Source organism: Ptychodera flava, chromosome 19, assembly GCF_041260155.1.
Source record: "Ptychodera flava strain L36383 chromosome 19, AS_Pfla_20210202, whole genome shotgun sequence".
Taxonomy (NCBI): Eukaryota; Metazoa; Hemichordata; class Enteropneusta; family Ptychoderidae; genus Ptychodera; species Ptychodera flava.
In genome coordinates, this window is record NC_091946.1 from 13,171,368 (window position 1) to 13,188,473 (window position 17,106).

Consider the following 17,106-nt stretch of genomic DNA (forward strand, 5'->3'; position numbering starts at 1 on the left):
TTCAAAATGTCCCTACGACTTCTCGCTTCAAAAAAATTCCGACTTCTCACTTCAAAATTTCGCTACGACTTCTAACTTCAAAATTTCGCTACGACTTCTCTCTTCCAAAAATTTCGCGAGGACTTCTCACTTCAAAATTCGCTACGACTTCTCACTTCAAAATTTCGCTACGACTTCTCTCTTCCAAAGTTTCGCGAGGACTTCTCACTTCAAAATTTCGCTACGACTTCTCACTTCAAAATTTCACTACGACTTCTCACTTCAAAATTTCGCGAGGACTTCTCACTTCAAAATTTCACTACGACTTCTCACTTCAAAATTTCGCTACGACTTCTCACTTCAAAAAAAATTCCGACTTCTCACTTCAAAATTTCGCTACGACTTCTCACTTCAAAATTTCACTACGACTTCTCACTTCAAAAATTTTCCGACTTCTCACTTCAAAATTGTGTTTCTAAATTTAGACCTATCTAAGCATTTCCCACTTCAAAATTTAGCCATCCCATAATTTCTTTCACCACATGACACAGAGACAAGATGGTCGCCAACGCTGGACATTATAATCACCGTAACACGGTAGGACTGTCTCACGATTTATAGTTAAGATTCACTTGATCACGATGGCCAAAATTCGTGTAAGCTTCGCGATTTATAAGTTAATTTCATCGTAAGTCAGCTGATGTGTGCAACAATGCAGCTGGTGCGAGCTTTACCGAGGCAACGTTTAACATGTTTGGACAACTTACTGATCAAAGATGATCAACTTACTGATCAAAGGACAGTGATTCCCTCACAATTAATAAATTACTCTCCCATTTATGAGCGAATGTGTGGATTGATAGTAAGAACACTCATTGAAAGCTGTAACACATCAATTTGTGTAAATACTTCTACGATTTCTGCTGTATCAACAAGCACTGTCCTTAACGGAAGTCGACCGTCATTTACACGATACTTCGAGCTGTAGGCCCTAAATAATCCATATATATCGGGCTGTAACTTAATCCTTATATAATTAAAAATATCGGGGTAATACTGTAACCTAGTCCTTCTGTCTGAAAAACATTTAAAAGCGAGATATTTTAGTCTTCAAAAGCAATACAAAAACATCATGAATGTGTTTTGGTTTTGTTACTTTCTATACAGTAAAACTCCAAGATCTTACAAATCACATTCCTAAATGCAGACTTTATCACGTACTTCTCACTTCAAAATTTCGCGAGGACTTCTCACTTCAAAATTTCACTACGACTTCTCACTTCAAAATTTCGCGAGGACTTCTCACTTCAAAATTTCGCTACGACTTCTCACTTCAAAATTTCGCTACGACTTCTCACTTCAAAAAAAATTCCGACTTCTCACTTCAAAATTTCGCTACGACTTCTCACTTCAAAATTTCACTACGACTTCTCACTTCAAAAATTTTCCGACTTCTCACTTCAAAATTGTGTTTCTAAATTTAGACCTATCTACGCATTTCCCACTTCAAAATTTAGCCATCCCATAATTTCTTTCACCACATGACACAGAGACAAGATGGTCGCCAACGCTGGACATTATAATCACCGTAACACGGTAGGACTGTCTCACGATTTATAGTTAAGATTCACTTGATCACGATGGCCGAAATTCGTGTAAGCTTCGCGATTTATAAGTTAATTACATCGTAAGTCAGCTGATGTGTGCAACAATGCAGCTGGTGCGAGCTTTACCGAGGCAACGTTTAACATGTTTGGACAACTTACTGATCAAAGATGATCAACTTACTGATCAAAGGACAATGATTCCCTCACAATTAATAAATTACTCAACCATTTATGAGCGAATGTGTGGATTGATAGTATGAACACTCATTGAAAGCTGTAACACATCAATTTGTGTAAATACTTCTACGATTTCTGCTGTATCAACAAGCACTGTCCTTAACGGAAGTCGACCGTCATTTACACGATACTTCGAGCTGTAGGCCCTAAATAATCCATATATATCGGGCTGTAACTTAATCCTTATATAATTAAAAATATCGGGGTAATACTGTAACCTAGTCCTTCTGTCTGAAAAACATTTAAAAGCGAGATATTTTAGTTTCTTCAAAAGCAATACAAAAACATCATGAATGTGTTTGGTTTTGTTACTTTCTATACAGTAAAACTCCAAGATCTTACAAATCACATTCCTAAATGCAGACTTTATCACGTACTTCTCACTTCAAAATTTCGCGAGGACTTCTCACTTCAAAATTTCACTACGACTTCTCACTTCAAAATTTCGCGAGGACTTCTCACTTCAAAATTTCACTACGACTTCTCACTTCAAAATTTCGCTACGACTTCTCACTTCAAAAAAAATTCGACTTCTCACTTCAAAATTTCGCTACGACTTCTCACTTCAAAAAAATTCGACTTCTCACTTCAAAATTTCGCGACGACTTCTTTCTTCCAAAATTTCCGACTTCTCACTTCAAAATTTCACTACGACTTCTCAGGTCAAAAAAATCCGACTTCTCACTTCAAAAATTCCGACTTCTCACTTCAAAAAAATTCCGACTTCTCACTTCAAAAAATTTCCGACTTCTCACTTCAAAATTTTTCACTTCTCACTTCAAAAAATTTCTGATTTGTCACTCAAAATTTCGTTTCTACTTTCACACTTTGGACGTACATCTCTCACTTTAAATTTCTGATTCTAAGCTTACACTTGATCGCATATTTCTCACGTCAAACTTTTCCGTTGATGAAATTTAGACCTAGTGTAAGTTTTTCTTTTTCATTTGTTAAAAATTTGCTTGGCAGTATGAGTGTCAGCATGATGACTGGCTTGTACAAGATGTTTTTACTTGTCTCAACTAGAATATATTTCCTATTTTGCCAACAGTGTCGTGGTATTGAAGTACGATGATGTCTGGTCATTTTAAGAAGGTTGGTTTAAGTTACGTGTCTTTGGGGAATGCTTAATACGGACCTTGTTTTATGTATTCTCGATATCTAAGATGTGGAAATTCCATCATGGGTTACCAACCAACCGCCAAAACCCATCGAAACTTTCGGTTCAGTAAAGGAAGTTAAAAAGACAAATCACAACAAAGACGTCATCCATGAAAGATATATTGATATTTTTTAACATTAATCTTTGAGTTTATGTAAATTCACGTGTCTATACCCGATTGTATGATCATTTAAAATTTTATTACTGTTAAAAATTTACAACCCTTTCCCCTTTATTTTAGGTGGATGGTAGAAAGATCGTCTTCCTCGTAGGTTTTCTTTGCTCTGGATTGTCGTCAGTAAATTGCATTTTACCTGACTACACACCAGCAGTCAATGCTCAAGCCGATGAAAGCGCTTATAGAGAGAGTCTGATTCAAGCTTATTTCAGTGCATGCTATTCAAACGAAGAAATTCTTGCCGCATTGGCCATCTCTCATGGTAAGTATTCAATGTGCAAATGCACATAAAGGCTGTTGTCTTAGATACCTTGGGGCTCTTGGTGATGTTGTTTCATTCCAATCAATGATTGAACACATTTTCAATGTTGCGGTATCTGAATGAAGTAATATACATATTTGCAATGCGTTGAAGCTAAGTCGAACAGTTGTTGGTATCTGTAGTATTGAGTCGTAATACTGATACTCCTCCATCACTTTTTAAATTGTTTATAATCAATAAAATATGTATGTTTTGACATTTACCAGCCTGAATCATTTGTAACTTTGCAGGTGTTATTCTCAGTCTACGACATTTGAAGCGACTTCTTCAGAAATATGGCCTGAAACGCAGACAATGTCTAGGAACAGCATCAAACTTGCAACAAGTGGTTGCTACCATACAAAGTGAAATACAAGGTAGTGGGAAGTGCCTTGGATACAGAGCCATGTGGAAGAGATTAAAAATTAAATACGGTCTGCGGGTGAATCGGGATACTGTTCTACACCTGCTAAATATCCTTGATCCTGACGGTATCCAGAGGCGTAAAAAGCATCGCCTTTTGAGAAGAAAATATGTTTCACCAGGACCAAATTTTATCTGGCATGTGGATGGCTATGACAAGTTGAAACCATTTGGTTTTGCAATTCATGGGGCGGTCGATGGTTTCAGTAGGCGTATTTTGTGGTTGGAGGTTGCTACCAGCAATAACAACCCACATATCATAGCAAATTACTTTCTTGACTATGTAAAACAAATTGGTTTTGTTCCAAGAGTTTTAAGGTGCGACCGAGGTACAGAAAATTCTGCTCTTGAATATTTGCAACCATATTTCAGATGGAATGATTCTGATGATCTTGCTGGAATTAACAGTTTCATGTACGGCAAAAGTACGTCGAACCAGAGGATCGAGGCATGGTGGAGCAATATGCGCAAGCAGGGTGCTGATTGGTGGATTAACTATTTCAAAGATTTAAGAGACAGTGGACTGTTCCATGATCATGATCCTATACATGTAGAGTGTCTACGATTCTGTTATATGGGTGTTTTACAACAAGAGCTTCATGATATTGCTGTTGAATGGAATTTACATTTTATTACAAGCAAGAGAAATGCAGAAAATGTGAGAGGCAAACCAGATGTATTGTATTTCTTACCTAGCATATATAATACTCGTGACTATGGAAAACAGAGCAGACAAAAGTGAGATAGATATATTGTCTGATTTGTATTCAGAAATACCTCCATTGTATGGCTGTAGTGATGAGTTTGTTCAATTACTCAATGAAATTAAACCGCAGCAACAGGTGCCAACAACAGTAAATGAAGCAAATGAACTTTATTTGGAAATCGTACATGCTATTGAACAGTACAGTTAACGACCTTGCTGCATGTCAAACTATGTTGACCAATGAGTGAAATAAAATAAACGTTTGACGAGCATGAGCACTTAGTGTTTTTCTTTGTGACCTGTATACACCATAAAAGAAACGTTGACCTCTAAGTCAATCTGCAGCAGTTAAGGTAGAATGCGTCTGCATGATGACAGATATTCGGACTCTCAAACGTTTACAATTCTTTTCTGATATACTACTTGTTGGGGTTCATTTTAAAGCTCTTGGTGAAAGAAAACTTCACTGGCTTAGTTTTTCTAAATTCGACAATTTTATTTTTCTCCATAGAGATCAACATAAGGATGGCTGCCACGTACCAAAATTTGCACTGTGACCCCTGAATTTCATTCCCGACTTTGAAAGAGAATGGTTGAAAGATTTCTCAAAGAAAGTTTGAGCAAAAGTTTAAATCTTTCACTTTCAGGGCACACACTACCTTAAAGAAAGGAACGCGATTTTTAACGTTTGCACTTCTTATACACACACAATGCTTCTCACCTTGTAGAGCTAAAACTGTTAATTATTGGGTGGCTACAGTTCTCATCCTATTAGAAGCAACTGCATTGAAGCTTTTACAATGAATCCTGTAAGCTCATGTAGCCAGCAGAGGGGACATGATGTAGCTTTTCCTGGCATCAAAGTCAATGACCATTGTAATCACGTTTTATTGCTAGGCAAAGCTATTGTAAGGGACGGACCATTAGCACTTGGGAGGGGGTGGTCAAAAACAAAAAAAAATCAGAGCAGAAAGTTAGGGGAAAAAAATCTTCAAACTAGTTTGCAAAATAAAAAAAAAATAAGAACACAAATGCGTAAAAAAAATCTGCAAAAAGTCTTTAAAATCTTGATTTTTTTTAGATTTTACCGACAGGAAGCAGCTTCCTGTATTTTAGTACATCCTCCAGGCACATTTTTAATTTTATTGTATACATTTAGAGTGACTGTATCCCTTATACTGGAAGTTGTGATCATCTTATCTTTTCAGGAATTTTGTATTCTGATCACTTAAAAATTATAAAATTATAGAGCCTGTTTTCTACTTGTTTCCTGCATACAAACCAAGCAGGTACACAAGGTAAAATATTGAAACTATGGTATGGTTGTCAAGACAGAAAGTTATATTTGCCTTTTAAGGTAGAACGCACCTCAGGGACAGAAATTCAGGCCTTCAAATTTTATCAATTTTCTTCTGACCTACCTCTTGTGGGGGCTCATTTTGAAGCTCTTGGCGAAAGAAAAGTTTTCAGCGTCTTAGTTTTTTCGAAAATCGAAAATTTTATTTGTTCTTATAGAGTTAACACAGGGATGGCGGCCATTTTGGATTTCAAATACCGAGAAATCACAAGTTGTTTGTCTCTCTAGTACCAAAGTTTGCACGGTGACCCCTGATTTTTATTCTTGCTTTGGTAAGAGAATGGTTGAAAGTTTCACTGAGGAAAGTTTGAGCAAAAGTTTAAGTTTTTCACTTTCGAGGTGCATATTACCTTAAGATCAAGGTGAACAGATGCAGGCCACATCAGGTTCATTTTTTCACAGCATTTTATTGCAATGATGCATGCAAGAATGGGTGAACAAGTAGAAGCACGTCAATAATGATAAAACAACATATCAAGTCATATATTATTTTGCTTTTAAAAAGGCATTTTCAGTTCTTTTTTCTCAAAAACCAGCCTTAACAAGTCATCGTTGATGACACAGTCCCCACTTGTTAATGGGTATTTTGATTACAAGTCCTCAGAGAGGATAAGGTCCTCTTCATTAATTAGGTCTGTGATAAAAATACTTTGATACACATGGCGCTCAATGGCCAAGAATGAGTTCCATGGTGATGAAAACATAAACCAATCTAGGCCAAAAGGTCATTTAATGAGTCAACTAGGAATTAATGACAGGATGTTGCACAACATTTTTGCATACTATCCTTACACTAAAAGATTATCACCAGTACCATATTTCATAAAGTTTGATGCAGTATTTACAACACTATGAGATCAACATCTGTATCAAGTTTCATCAAATTTGACACTGTATTTGTGGAAATATCACTCTAATTAGGATAGTTCATTACATATGCAATTACAGATTAATTAAAATGACACTGATAAATGTCTTTTTTCACTGTTAAAGCAATGTGAGCTAAAAATCTGTACAAAGTTTCATGAAATTTGATGAAGTATTTCTTGACATATCAGCCTAATTACGAAACTTCAATAATTGATGAGTGTTATCATTCTAATGTAAACAGCACTTAAGGTAGTAACAGATAGTGAAATGCCTTCCACTGTGGGCGGTGATTACAACATCTGGAATTATCCTGGATCCAAATTTCTCATCAGTTCTTGTATGTCTTACATAGAAAAGTTGCAAAAATTGGTTCAAAATGAAAAAAATCACCTAAGCTTTGTTTTCTGGATCAAATTTTTCTACAAATTGATACCAAATATGACAAAATTATGCTCACAGCCTTCAAAACTGTCTCACAACATATCCTGGGTTGGTGTAGGTCATTTAAGGTCACAAACTGAGAAAATTACCTGAAATATACAAATTTTGGGGTTTCCCAACACTTTCAGCAGAGTCTTTGAAGCTGATGTCAGCATCCTGCAACAATGCTGTAGTGACTTCCAACGTAAGCATTTGTTTGGATTATGAACCCTTGCAAAGACCAAGTGCATTATCACTTATTGAGTGTTTCCCACGCACAGTCTAAAAGCAAAAGATGGACACAAATCCGGCATACATTATTCTACATTTTTTCATACAGCAGCATAACAGCATTGATCACAACCCTGCAGCAGGATATTGCCATCTTTTTTCCATGTGTAGACAGTGCCAGTTTGTCCATGGCATGATGCCACTACACCAAGTATCAACTGATTACCATCATATCCATAGATTTTCTCCTGGACCATGCAGAATGATTTTGGTATTTTCTTCACCATTTGCAGATGGAAAAGTGAACTTTACTTCATCATTGTCGTAGGTATAATCTAAATATTGTTTGCCCTGCTTTGAAATGGCCTGAATTTTAACCCATGCTGTACAGGGTCAATGTCATGAAGGTTGCATTCACTAATATCAGGGTCGAACATTGACGTATATTGATGACATTCAGATCTGCTCATTGTAGAAAACTTTGTCACCACCTCTGAATAACTTGATTCCTTCTCCATGAAATATGAAATGTCAATCTTACTATACTGAAACTCTGGCAGTTGACCTTCTGTGTGCACCGCTAGGGTTTTCACCGCTGAGTTTTCATCATCTTGACAGACAGAATCTTGTTTTACTTCAATTTCATCAAGTTCATGTAGCATTGGATTGGTCTGTGTGTTAGGTGTACTACATGAGGTAGGGAGTGAGATATTTGGTGTTGATGGTCCATCTTCCGGTATGGATGGCATATCGAACCTCATAGCAGGTGTAGATAGTCCACCTTCTGGTATGGATGGCACATTGGACCTCATAGCAGGTGTAGATCGTCCACCTTCTGGTATGGATGGCACATTGGACCTCATAGCAGGTGTAGATGGTCCACCTTCCAGTATGGATGGCATATCGGACCTCATAGCAGGTGTAGATGGTCCACCTTCTGGTATGGATGGCATATCGGACCCCATAGCAGGTGTACTATGGATGGCATATCTGACAATGTACATGTAGCAGATGCTTCAGTGACTTTTTTGGTTTGCTCAACCCTTTCATCAGATTCAGTCATTGAGGTATCTTTCCTGTTGTCTAGCAGAGACAGATTAGGCTGTGTCAGTAAGTATAATTTAATCTTACTGGCATACAGTCCATGTGATTTCAAATATTCAGTAAAATCACACGTTTCCCATCAATGGTTTTGAAGTCATCAATTTCTTCCCGATTAAAGTTACCAACACTAGCAATCACAGAGTCTGCCGACAGAAACTTTGCGATACCTTTGGCAAAGACCTTGAGACTTCTCTGTTTGATGCTGTCAACAGTTACCAGATCACTTGAAGGGAAGTCCAAAATTCTAGTCCCTCCACCATCTTGCAACCTTACTTGCTTGAAAGTTTGACCATTTTCAGAATGTAACCATCCAATGTTAACCTTACAATGTTGTTTCTTTGCCACTGGGAGAGTGACCTGTTTGAAATAAAAAGGATATAATGTAAAAATCAGTCTATGACACTTTCAACAGCAAGATAGCAGGTTAAAGGACATCTGTCATGAAAATTGAGAAATATATGAAAAATTGGAGTAGGTGCGAGGGGGTTTGTCACATAGAGTTTGAATAATATATGCCACTTTAATTGATTATTGCTGGATGACTGGTCATGTTATATTTCAGTCAGTTTTTCAATGTCTCCTATGCCAGTTCATCTATCTAATATGTTGATTGGGATGATTAATTAGAAAACTGAAAGTTGGTATTGCTATGACAGTTGGGAACAGATGTTACAAGAATGTTAGCACATTAATTTACACTATCCCACACAGTACCATGGAGATGTCTTTCTGTTGTTGTTGAAAACTCAGTTAAGTCCTTCTGCTGATGTGCAGCGCCCTGGAAGCTGTTATCCAATTGGGTGGCTGAATCCCTAAGTTCAGTTGCTATGAATAGTGACAATCAACCTATCAGATATAATCTTCTGAGCACGTTGCACATCAGCAGAAGGACTTAACTGAGTTTTCAACAACAATAGAAATACATCTCTATGGTACTGTGTGGGATAGTGTAATGATACATATCAGCCCAAGTCCTGTTATTAGATTTGTATGTTTTCATTGATCAATGTTCAAACATTATGAATGTTAGCTAGATCTCATGTAGACAGTTGATTTGCTAAAAGTATTGGGCTTATAGATTTAAATATACAAATTTTCCTTGCTTTTTAGAAGTAAACACTTTGGTTGGCAAGTATGAAAATCAGGACATACCCTTTGACCTTTGAACTTCCGAGCATTTCCTTTCTTCACATTTTTCAGCCGTATTTGCTCAATCAAATCAACGACCTTCTTTTTCTTTTCATCTGAGGCAGGAGAACCAAAAAAGAACAGAATCATGGTCTGATATACAGTTAGAGGATGTTTCAACTAAAAATTGCCAAAAGGCATTACAATGACAGGATTTATAAGATATTAGCTGGAACTTTTGTCTGTGTTTTATCTGTGTCTTTGTTCTGTAATGAATTTCAATGACTTGTTCAACTCCCTGTAACAATGAAATGCAATATTCTGCATGTAACAACAATGTGCATCAAATAACCTTTGTGCTTTTGTTTACCAATGAATTCAAGTCAAGGCTTGCATTCAAATTTGACCTATGTTGATTGGCTAGATACTGAACATCAATCAACCGTGCGGGACGCAAACAAGAAATTATACAGCTGGTGAACAAAACCAATATGTTGACAAAACATAGCTCGTGACACTCAGAAAACATTTTGATTTTGACCAGAAATTGTAGGAATGCATGGCATAACACGCTGCTAACATATATACAGAACAACCTGAGACAAATATCACAGAGAATTTACTTACCTTTTGCCACTCCAACTTTTAACCTTGCAATTTCTCCAGCTTTCAATCCCATAGCCTTCAAGCTTTCATCGGTCATCAGAGAAACAGTTTCTTTATCCAGCACCAGTGTGCGAAATTAAGAGAAAATAGCTTCAGGTCATAAGGACCTGCACCAAGCCAAAGCTTCAGGTCCTTACAGAAAACTGCCGGTCCTCAATAATGGCAGTTGTTAACGACCATTTAAGTCAACACTCTCTCGACTAATACTATGCTTTTGAATGTTGTAATATTTAATTTTTCATGTCCTTTTATCGATACAAAAGGACTATTGTTCACATAGATTGCAGAATAGTGTAAGTTAATGCATCATTCAGCTACATGATCTGGAATCTGAAAAAAGATCACAGCCCTCATCTTCCTCACTGTCATGCGCGCACATTTATCAATGTTTTCCACCACCGGGGGGGGGGGGGGGGGGGGGGACTATGGGACTAACAGGAGAATTTGACTTTTTTCTAGCCATGTCAAATCCCCCACTTTCGGACCATAAAGTGATGTCAAACACCAAGGGGCCGGGGAATACAGGCTCATGCACTGACTACGTGTAGGTGATGAAAGCGAGACAGTTTGTCTCTCATGACATTCTATGGGAGATGATGTTCTCTACATGGCTGTGTAAAATTGTACACTACACCAGGGCATGTGATATTGTGATTTGAAAATGGTTGGCGAGCTGAAAATCACTGTTGAAATTAGCCAACATGAGTGGTAGAGGAGTGAGTGAATACCCTGGTACCCTGAAAACGGCCATGAGTAAGGGGAGTGTGTGAATAATTTATATGCAAACATTGATCACAACGTCTTTTTTTAAATAAGAAGGAAGAAAATACTTGGTATGTATTTTGATATGACGTATGGCTTACTTTCAAAATTTTTCAAAAAATAAATGTGCTTAACTGTGGCCTCTGTTGCATTTATGAAGAAACAGGTGAAGTTATACTTTTAATTAAAAGGACAAGTATCGTAACTTTTTTCTCGATTATAGAAATTGCAGACGACATGAATGGCACACGTTGCCACTCGCGGAAATGAATGCATATTTTCTGATTGAAAAGTTTTGACTGAGCGGTTGCTGCGTCTCATCGGCTTTGAAAAAGATTCTGAAAAGTTTGACAGACACTCTATACTGCTGAAAACGATCGCGACACGATCAGTTAATGATACCGTAAAATCTTAAAAGACGTAATTTTTTGCGATATTTAGGCGTACAGCCAAGTAAGGATGACGGTGAGTTTTGCATGCCTGTCGTAAAACGGTATACATCGAAACAATTTGAAGCCCTACTCTCGGCCTCAGAGAGTAAACACGACGGATCGTGCAACTCGACAAAACTGTTATGATAAGGCCGCTCTATTTTATAAAATGTACACTTGTTATCACGTCGATATATCGTGCTAACAGTCAGTCTTGTGAACTTTGGTTGAAGACCAACGAGCAAGCAAGATGTTCTAGCGGTCCAGAAACAAACGTAGCGAAACGTGAACTTGACTGTCGACTGCAGGTAGCACTATTGGGCTGTCGTGTAACATCTTATCCTTGTATTGGGCGTAGTTCAAAACCATGGAGGTAAAAAAATACCTCCATGTTCAAAACCAAATATGTTTAGACAACAGCACTGTACTCTTAGTAGGTTTTTGTCTTAAACTCTTCTATGAACAGTTTATGTTTTGAACGCGTCAATTGAAAATCAAAGGAAAGAAAACGGAGTCAGTTTGATAAAATGAAGGGCTGTATTATGTACATTTGTGTAATTGTAAATTCCGAACACTTAAAATGTGAAATTAGTGAAGTGATACTGGGTGTTGTTATCATATGACACAGATATGCTAAAATTTCCAGGGTTATTGTATCGCATTGTTGCACTAAAATAAATCCATTCCATTGCTAGAATATGCATGCACGGACGTAATTCATACTGATCTGAATGTAATCAGCTGCACTGTGCTATGCGCCTCGATCGGAGAGATTAGACTCCGTAAATGTAAAACGTCGAAAGACAAGAAATTACTATGTTGCGACATTGTCACCCCTTCCCCGTCTGGCGTACCATAGATCGAATTCCCCACTACCAGGACACGAAGTGCGATCAATATCCCCTGTTGCCCCGCACTCCCACGGTGGAAAACATTGTTGATAGGTGCATGACATTCAAGTCTCAATCATATAATTCAAAGTTAGTCATTATCTGCATCTGTTACAGGTCTTGACGGAGAAATTTTCATCATCTATTCCAAATTCCAGTCGGTCATAAGGACCGACATGTTGCTAAAAACTTTCGGCCCGACGAGAAATCTGTCGGTCTCGGACCGTCGGACCGACGTTAATTTCGCACGCTGTCCAGCACCTAATTATACAACATTTTCAATTTTTTAATGTATAGGGAAAACACATACAATAAGACAGCATTACATTCTACAGAACCTCACATGGTGAACAAAAAAGACAATACTTAGAAACAGGAAAGTTATTTTAGAGGAATTAATAGAGGAATATTCACTGGAGGAAGAAAAATAAGCTTATTCATCACAGATGATCTGTGCTCTCGCTGTCGCTCGTAACTTTCGTAAATTACGAACAAAAATGAAAATTTACGAAAAAAAATGAATGCCCGATCGGCCATTTACGAACGATTTTGTTATTTTTGAAGCCTGATTTTCGGTCAAGATTGTGAATTCCGGGGAAATACTGTCATATCTCGTCTTTCAAAACCTACGCTGCCCCTATCATCGGCGCATCGACACATGGTGATAGCTGGCTTTGGACTTTGACCTGTGATAACATGAGCATGCGCGAAAAGGTTTCAAGATCCCAGGTCTTGTAATCTCATAGTGGTGTGTCATACATTACCACCCCATTACGGTAGTTTCGAGACACCCAAACACTCACATGCTGTCAACTTTCCGAATGGACTGTTGAAGCGGATCGAGGGAAGCGGGCAGTTACAAATACTTTGGATTGATAGTATCCAGTTGGGAAAGAAAGTTGGGCATAAAAACGGCAACTGATATGAAAAAAATACGAAACAATGAAACCGCCGAGCTAGAAGAGATCAAGAACAGTCAGCCTGAAAGACAGTCGAACTACAGCAGAACTGCAGTCCGGACCGCACATGGTTGAACATGTACTGCAAAGTGTGCATGGAGGTGGAAGCGAGCCGGAAATCTTAGATGTCATAGATTTGTCATTTGACGATCTGAAAATTGAATTTTTCAGTCAGCGTGCCAATTTAATAGGTTTCCTTCAAAATATTTACAAGAAACTGTCTCAGCAAATGTTATGAATGCTGATAGTTTTCTATGATCCAGAGAAAATGCTGTGCACAGTCCCATGACCAAAAAGTTTATCCAGACAAAAAAATAAATGACGATCATCTGCAGCGTTTTAAAGTGTAACTGTCTCTAAGAAAACATTAGCAGGATCACCAGTCTCAGTTTGCGTACTTAAATTTGATTGAGATGAGACAAAATTTGTGCGAAACCACAGACTGTCAAATGTTCTGATCAATGGTTGTTTAAAAAGAATTTTAGAGATGAACATGGCATAATGACTGCAGCTAGAGATGCACCACCTAGTACGTGGTCTATGGATGACGTGCATACTTTCAAAGTAACAGAGCTTTCCAAATATGAAAAACAGGGGACAGATTTTCTAGCATCTAAAACTTGTGCAAACACTGATAATATTTGATAATGTTTATGACCGCTTCATAAATTAATATACCCGCGTCTATTTATTTATTTATTTATTAGCCTTGTTCACAATAATGACATTGGCTCAGAAAGAAAGAGAAGGGGAAGAAAATGTATAACACTGAAATCATCAACCACTGACTACACACACAAAGGGAGTTATGATTTGTGTCACAATATACTTGAACATGTTATGTTGTGTAATAAAGATAGAGTAATTGAATAACATTCATTGGCCGTTGACCAAAATTACACACTTTATTGAGAAAAAGGGAGAAATTTCAATGTTACAAGCATTCATGACCCATGATGTACTGTGTTATTTAATAAATTTTTTGAAAATGCGTATCAAAATATGAGTGTTCATTGTCAAAAAAACTAAAAGGGATTTTTTCATTTTCTTTTGTCTATAATGAAATCATTCATCATTTCTATCCCTTTAAAATCACCTATTGAGTACCAGAAGTGCTTGTTGAAAGTTGGTGGGTTCGGAATAACATAATTTGTGCTTACTAATATTTTTTGAACCCAATTCGTAAATTTACTAACATTTCGAAAGGGCCAGGGAGAGCACAGATGATGTCATATTTACTGACCTGTTCCTGTGGAAAGACATGGAAAAGCTCTTCTCCTCTCCTTGTCTGAAACAGGGCTACCAAAAGCTGTGAAGAATTGACAAGAAAAAAAACAAAATTATAGAGATCTATATTGGTTTCACTGAGAGCTATAGCCACTCAAATCTTTCCAATAGACAGCCTAGAGCTTCCACGAAAAGCTTGACTGGTATCACTGATGCATATACCTATATCATCAATGAAACTCAACATTGTACAGTGATGGAATATGGCAATGATGACTGGTGCATATGGCTGGGCATTAAACTAGGGTGTGCTTACAGCTGCAGTCACAAAATGATTATGTAATTTGCCATTACAATACATGTAAGTTTATTTGATGAGAATTCAAACCCACAAACCATCACCCCTGAATGATGGTATCGTATGTGCAACCTTTGCCCCTTCCCTACATATTAACCAACTCATTGAATCCTGGCCCTGTTCGGCCATGGAAAAGAATGAGTAGCAGTACTGTATAATATTTTGGAAGGGTGGGTAGATTCATCTAATATCAGAGGAGGTTAACAGCCAATCCGACGTACATTAACATATATTATACTCCAGTGTCAACGGCTTTGGTGTGAAGAGTCTTGACCCCTCTTCAATTAAAGCATGCACATTTGCCGAAGTAGCTGAAGCGGATAGAAATTTGAGAAAAAAACAGCCTTGCCCTTGTCATGGGAGTTGCGGTGATGAAATCGTCCACCGCTGATGCTAAACAGCTGTAATTTGACGCTTCCCTAACCATGAGATGTCTCTCGCTGTTTCCGTAACTTTCACATGAGTGACTCGCTTTATATCGACATTGAACTTAGTTGGTTTCAAACCACTCACTCTATCAAGCTCTGCATGCATGGCAACAGCTATATTGGCTACAATATTGTTGTGTGGTTTGGGACACAGTCGGTTGACAACTACCACGTGTACATTCATTCATGTTGCATGCAGGACTCGTGTTTGTGGTGTGCGGCTGTAGCGACTCTCAAACACTCTCATCATCAAATCTCACAATGAAAAACACAACCCTATGCATACAACCCTGTATTGCTATCCCTGAGTCAAGATCACTGAATATCGATTATACGTTGTTTAACGTACCTGCTGTAATTCTACAGTTGGCGTTGGCGACCATCTTGTCTCTGTGTCATGTGGTGAAAGAAATTATGGGATGGCTAAATTTTGAAGTGGGAAATGCGTAGATAGGTCTAAATTTAGAAACACAATTTTGAAGTGAGAAGTCGGAAAATTTTTGAAGTGAGAAGTCGTAGTGAAATTTTGAAGTGAGAAGTCGTAGTGAAATTTTGAAGTGAGAAGTCGTAGCGAAATTTTGAAGTGAGAAGTCGTAGTGAAATTTTGAAGTGAGAAGTCCTCGCGAAATTTTGAAGTGAGAAGTCGTAGTGAAATTTTGAAGTGAGAAGTCGTAGTGAAATTTTGAAGTGAGAAGTCCTCGCGAAATTTTGAAGTGAGAAGTCGTAGTGAAATTTTGAAGTGAGAAGTCGTAGTGAAATTTTGAAGTGAGAAGTCCTCGCGAAATTTTGAAGTGAGAAGTCGTAGTGAAATTTGAAGTGAGAAGTCGTAGCGAAATTTTGAAGTGAGAAGTCCTCGCGAAATTTTTGGAAGAGAGAAGTCGTAGCGAAATTTTGAAGTGAGAAGTCGTAGCGAAATTTTGAAGTGAGAAGTCCTCGCGAAATTTTGAAGTGAGAAGTCGTAGTGAAATTTTGAAGTGAGAAGTCGTAGCGAAATTTTGAAGTGAGAAGTCCTCGCGAAATTTTTGGAAGAGAGAAGTCGTAGCGAAATTTTGAAGTGAGAAGTCGTAGCGAAATTTTGAAGTGAGAAGTCCTCGCGAAATTTTTGGAAGAGAGAAGTCGTAGCGAAATTTTGAAGTGAGAAGTCGTAGCGAAATTTTGAAGTGAGAAGTCGGAATTTTTTTGAAGCGAGAAGTCGTAGGGACATTTTGAAGTGAGAAGTCGGACATTTTTTGGAATAGAAGTCCTCGCAAAACTTTGACGTGAGAAAAAAATAATACTGTAGTGTAGGCGAGAAATACGTGCCAAAGCCTAAATCTACAAAGTTGAAGTGAGAAAACGTACCAGAGCCTATAAATTCAGAAACTTGATTTTGTTGTTAGATGTATGAACGTTTTAGTGTCATTTATTACAAAATACCTAAACTAAAACTCATTTGTGATGTTTTTGATGCTTTTATGTTACCTTTTACAGGTAAAATATCTCGGTTGTAAATAGTCTTCAAACAGAAGGCCTAAGTTACAGCACTACAATTTCTAACAATATAAGAGCTCGTTCGAGTAAATGCCTGTCGACTCTGTTGAGGAAATCTGCAGAAATCGAAGAAGTATTTACACAATTGATGTATGAGAGATTTCTGTGAGTGTCAATATTGCCTATCCACACATTCGCTCATAAATAGTGGG

The 17,106-nt window shown here is 37.6% G+C and overlaps 3 protein-coding genes across 3 annotated transcripts in view; 2 read left to right on the forward strand and 1 right to left on the reverse strand.

Moving 5' to 3' along the window:
• Positions 1-17,106, forward strand: part of LOC139118622 (uncharacterized symporter sll1374-like) — a 44,543-nt gene that overhangs the window by 9,356 nt on the left and 18,081 nt on the right. The gene's annotated exons all lie outside the window — the stretch shown is intronic.
• Positions 2,889-4,629, forward strand: LOC139118727 (uncharacterized). Its single transcript, XM_070682142.1, has 3 exons — positions 2,889-2,918; positions 3,227-3,425; positions 3,716-4,629. The coding sequence occupies exons 1-3, from the start codon at positions 2,895-2,897 to the stop codon at positions 4,627-4,629; spliced, it is 1,137 nt and encodes a 378-aa protein (XP_070538243.1). The 5' UTR covers positions 2,889-2,894.
• Positions 6,348-15,813, reverse strand: LOC139118625 (uncharacterized). Its single transcript, XM_070682039.1, has 5 exons — positions 15,774-15,813; positions 14,653-14,720; positions 10,331-10,431; positions 9,728-9,819; positions 6,348-8,932 (listed from the first exon to the last, which is right to left on the reverse strand). The coding sequence occupies exons 3-5, from the start codon at positions 10,404-10,406 to the stop codon at positions 8,624-8,626; spliced, it is 477 nt and encodes a 158-aa protein (XP_070538140.1). The 5' UTR covers positions 10,407-10,431; positions 14,653-14,720; positions 15,774-15,813; the 3' UTR covers positions 6,348-8,623.

Coding starts and splice junctions, on each gene's coding strand:
- LOC139118727 (XM_070682142.1), top strand. CDS start 2,895: ATGATGTCTGGTCATTTTAAGAAG. Junction 2,919..3,226: donor TGTCTGGTCATTTTAAGAAG/GTTGGTTTAAGT, acceptor CCTTTATTTTAG/GTGGATGGTAGAAAGATCGT. Junction 3,426..3,715: donor CGCATTGGCCATCTCTCATG/GTAAGTATTCAA, acceptor GTAACTTTGCAG/GTGTTATTCTCAGTCTACGA.
- LOC139118625 (XM_070682039.1), bottom strand. CDS start 10,406: ATGACCGATGAAAGCTTGAAGGCTATGGGATTGAAAGCTGGAGAAATT. Junction 9,820..10,330: donor AAAAGTTGGAGTGGCAAAAG/GTAAGTAAATTC, acceptor CTCCTGCCTCAG/ATGAAAAGAAAAAGAAGGTC. Junction 8,933..9,727: donor GGAAGTTCAAAGGTCAAAGG/GTATGTCCTGAT, acceptor TATTTCAAACAG/GTCACTCTCCCAGTGGCAAA.